Genomic DNA, 3,062 nt, shown 5'->3' with positions numbered 1-3,062 from the left:
AAGAATCACTTTCCTTGACCTGCTGCCCACACTGCTGTGGATGCAGCCCAGGATTCCATTGGTCTCTGGGCTGAGCTCACACTGCAGCTCATGCTGAGCTTCTCATCCACTGTCACTCCCAAGTCTTTCTCCTCACTGCTGGTTTCAAGTCCTTTCCCACCCAACCTGTAGCTGTGCCTGGGATTGCCATGGCAATAAGAAATAAGTTTCTTAGCTTATTTGTTTGTCTATACAGATATAACACAGATATTGTGATTGTTTTCACAGCTCTTACTCCGTCTTATTCAGAAGGAACTTCAGTGTAACACAGATCACACCCAGTAAGTGTCATGCATGGCTGTTGCTCTTCAATAATGGTTTCAAAACATGTTACTAAGCCTTTAATATATAAGCATTAAGGCTGGAAAAGTCCTCCAAGCTTTGAGTCCAACCTTGCCCCATAATATCTAAACATAGACTGAACATGTTGAGGTTTATGTATAGCCATTTCTGCCTGCTTTAATTTTGGTTCAAAGAAGTCATCGGTGTGATGTTTTCAAATCATGAACAATTTTCCTTAGAAGCTCTGATTTTGAAAAGCATCTGAAAACACACCTCTGACACAGTCTCTTGCTTCTGGTTTGGTTTTTCCCAAATATCTAATCCTTCTGGGTTTCATCATAGGGCATGCAGGTGGGAAATAAGCCACTCCATGGCTCTCTGTGTTTAATAATGGTTACAAATAGTACCTTTCCCCCTAAGGTCTCCTTAAAGAAAAGGGTGACTTGGTTTGAATTGAGGGGGAAAAAATCCTCAGAATCAATAGGGGTACACTTGCATATGGAAAATCTAATTTGAATCCCTTGGTTGTAGTTTTGGAGAATTAAAATGAACAAAGAATAGAAAAGTGCATGGCAAGGGATGGATCCTGCATTTTGGAATTGGTGGCTGTTATGCCTCACACCTCCTTTTCCTCCTTTTTTGTTGTTCTTTCCCAGGTTTAAGGAGCACTGAGCTATGAGACCAGAGCTGGAATAAGGACTGTATCAGGGCTTGGAGCTCTTCCCTGAAAACCAAACTTCATGGGACACATTATTCTGTCTTTAAGAATTTCTGTTTGTTGAAGAACTTTGCACGTTTACTGAGAGCAATGTGAGAAATGCAGCTGGTAAATCCCTGAAGCTCTTATTTTTGCACATGAGTAAGTACCTCAGGATGGCAACTATCCATCAGATGAAGAGACAGGAACTTTGAGAAGGTTTCAGCAGCATGCCTCAACTGAGCCAAAGAGAAATACCAAGTGCCTTTTTATTTCTTTTGATAGGATGTTTTTATTTAACATGTTGAACTTTTTTCCAAAAACAAAGTCAAAACCAGAGCAGAAGGAAGTTGAAATCCTAATGGTCAAGCAGTGATGGTCCCATTGTCACTGAGCAAAGTATGTGTCTCTTATGTCATCTTGTCTGCATTGAGGGCATCACTTTACAGAGGACAATATCAGCTGGTTATTAAGATGTGCTGCTATCAGTATTTGAAGCTGCTGAGACAGTAACCACCCCACTGTATTATGAGTTTTTAACTACAGTGCTACTTTCCAAGGACAACATTCAGCTTTTTGGTAGGTAACGACATGGAATTTACTCTTGTGGTGTACTGCAGTTAACAGTTTTCACAGATTCTCTGGCTGGATGTTAGTCTTCAGTTAGGTTTGTGCAAAAAGGAGCTCTAAGCAACAAAAAGCAGCCTATGAGTCAGAATTTCCAGTGGGGACTCTTAATGATTTTCAGGGCATTATAAATTGGTTGTGCAAATGTCACAGAATTGTGCTGCTCTGCTAGGCTGGGTTGAAATGAGAGGTTGTTTCTGTGGGGTGGCAGAGAACTGTGAGCTGTCCTGTAATTCAGCACTACAGGATAGAGCAATGAGCTGCTTTAGTGCCCAGTGTCACAGCGATCTCTGTTGGGTGCCTCAGTGCTGGTGTGGGTACGTAGGAAGTCATCGTCACATCAGAGCCTTAATATCCAGAAATCTCTCTCAAGTGGCTAATTTCCAGTGGCTCTGAATTTCAGATTTGGAGCCAGAAGATCAGAAAAGAAAAATGGCCTAGGTAGGTGGCAGTTTGTAAGAGAACATTTGAGTAGCCAGTGTCACCCAGCAAATAGACTGTTTAATGTCTTCAGGACATATCATTTCTTTGTACAGCTTATCTGCTCTGCAAACAGATGTTGGTGATTTTATTTAAGATGTACAAAGTGAAAAGGAATCTTTTTTTTGTATGAGCTCTTTATACTTAGATAACAAAGGCTAGATGATTTTCACTGTGTATTGTCCTTGACTGTATTTATTAAAGCTCTAGGCATATGTCTTGTTCTGAACTATGCTCCAGGTTTTGTGAAACAATGCAGTAGTCTTTACACTTGATTAGCCAAACACTCTCAAACAGTCCTGCAAAACATGCAGAAATGTCCCATCAGCTGCTGGTGGTGTGTTCCATGTGCTGGCACAACACTTAGCTTCCAGGGCTGTTCTTTAACTATTCAGTCCATGATGCGCTGTTCCACTGGTTTGATTCAGCATGTGCTTTATGCTTGAACAGGGTAAGGATGTGTTCATTTTTAACTGTTTGGCTGAACAGGGATACAGGGAAGACCTCAGTCCCACAGGGAGGTACCAAGTCCTTGCAAGTGAGCTCTAGGTAGCTCCTAGCTCTGCAGTTACCTGGATGAATGATTTACTTCACACATCTTGAGTAAACCAGTGGGAATTTCATAAATCTGTGCTGTGCTGGGGCTTTGGGCTGTGGCTAAAGGTGACAGAATTGTGCAGCAGTGTTACTTGGAATGACTTCCATCCTGGTGGCATGGCACACTGCTCCTCGCTCAGCCAGGCTCACCCTGGGGAGATCAGAGCACTGAACCAGCCTCTGATGGGGAAAAATAACACTGCAACCCCAGACCAGCTGTGCTGGCACAGCTTCAAAGGCTGTGTGAGGAGGGAGGGATGGATGGAGGACTTCTTTAGCTGAAGATGACAATTCCTTCCCCCAAAAAGGTATGTAGAGCTTTATACTAGTTTATCGAAAC

General features: G+C 42.4%; 1 protein-coding gene across 1 annotated transcript in view; it reads left to right on the top strand.

Annotated features, from left to right (window-relative positions):
* SLC37A1 (solute carrier family 37 (glucose-6-phosphate transporter), member 1) overlaps window positions 1–993 on the top strand; it is a 32,978-nt gene extending 31,985 nt beyond the window's left edge. Inside the window, exons 18-19 of the mRNA XM_009081088.1 lie at window positions 268–320; window positions 978–993. Of these exons, the coding sequence (XP_009079336.1) occupies window positions 268–320; window positions 978–993 (69 nt within the window). The remainder of the gene's footprint in view (window positions 1–267; window positions 321–977) is intronic.
* Window positions 994–3,062: the final 2,069 nt, after the last annotated feature.

The sequence above is a fragment of the Acanthisitta chloris genome, unplaced genomic scaffold, assembly GCF_000695815.1.
Source record: "Acanthisitta chloris isolate BGI_N310 unplaced genomic scaffold, ASM69581v1 scaffold12540, whole genome shotgun sequence".
In the NCBI taxonomy this organism is placed as follows: domain Eukaryota; kingdom Metazoa; phylum Chordata; class Aves; order Passeriformes; family Acanthisittidae; genus Acanthisitta; species Acanthisitta chloris.
This window is presented reverse-complemented; position numbering and strand designations above follow the sequence as displayed.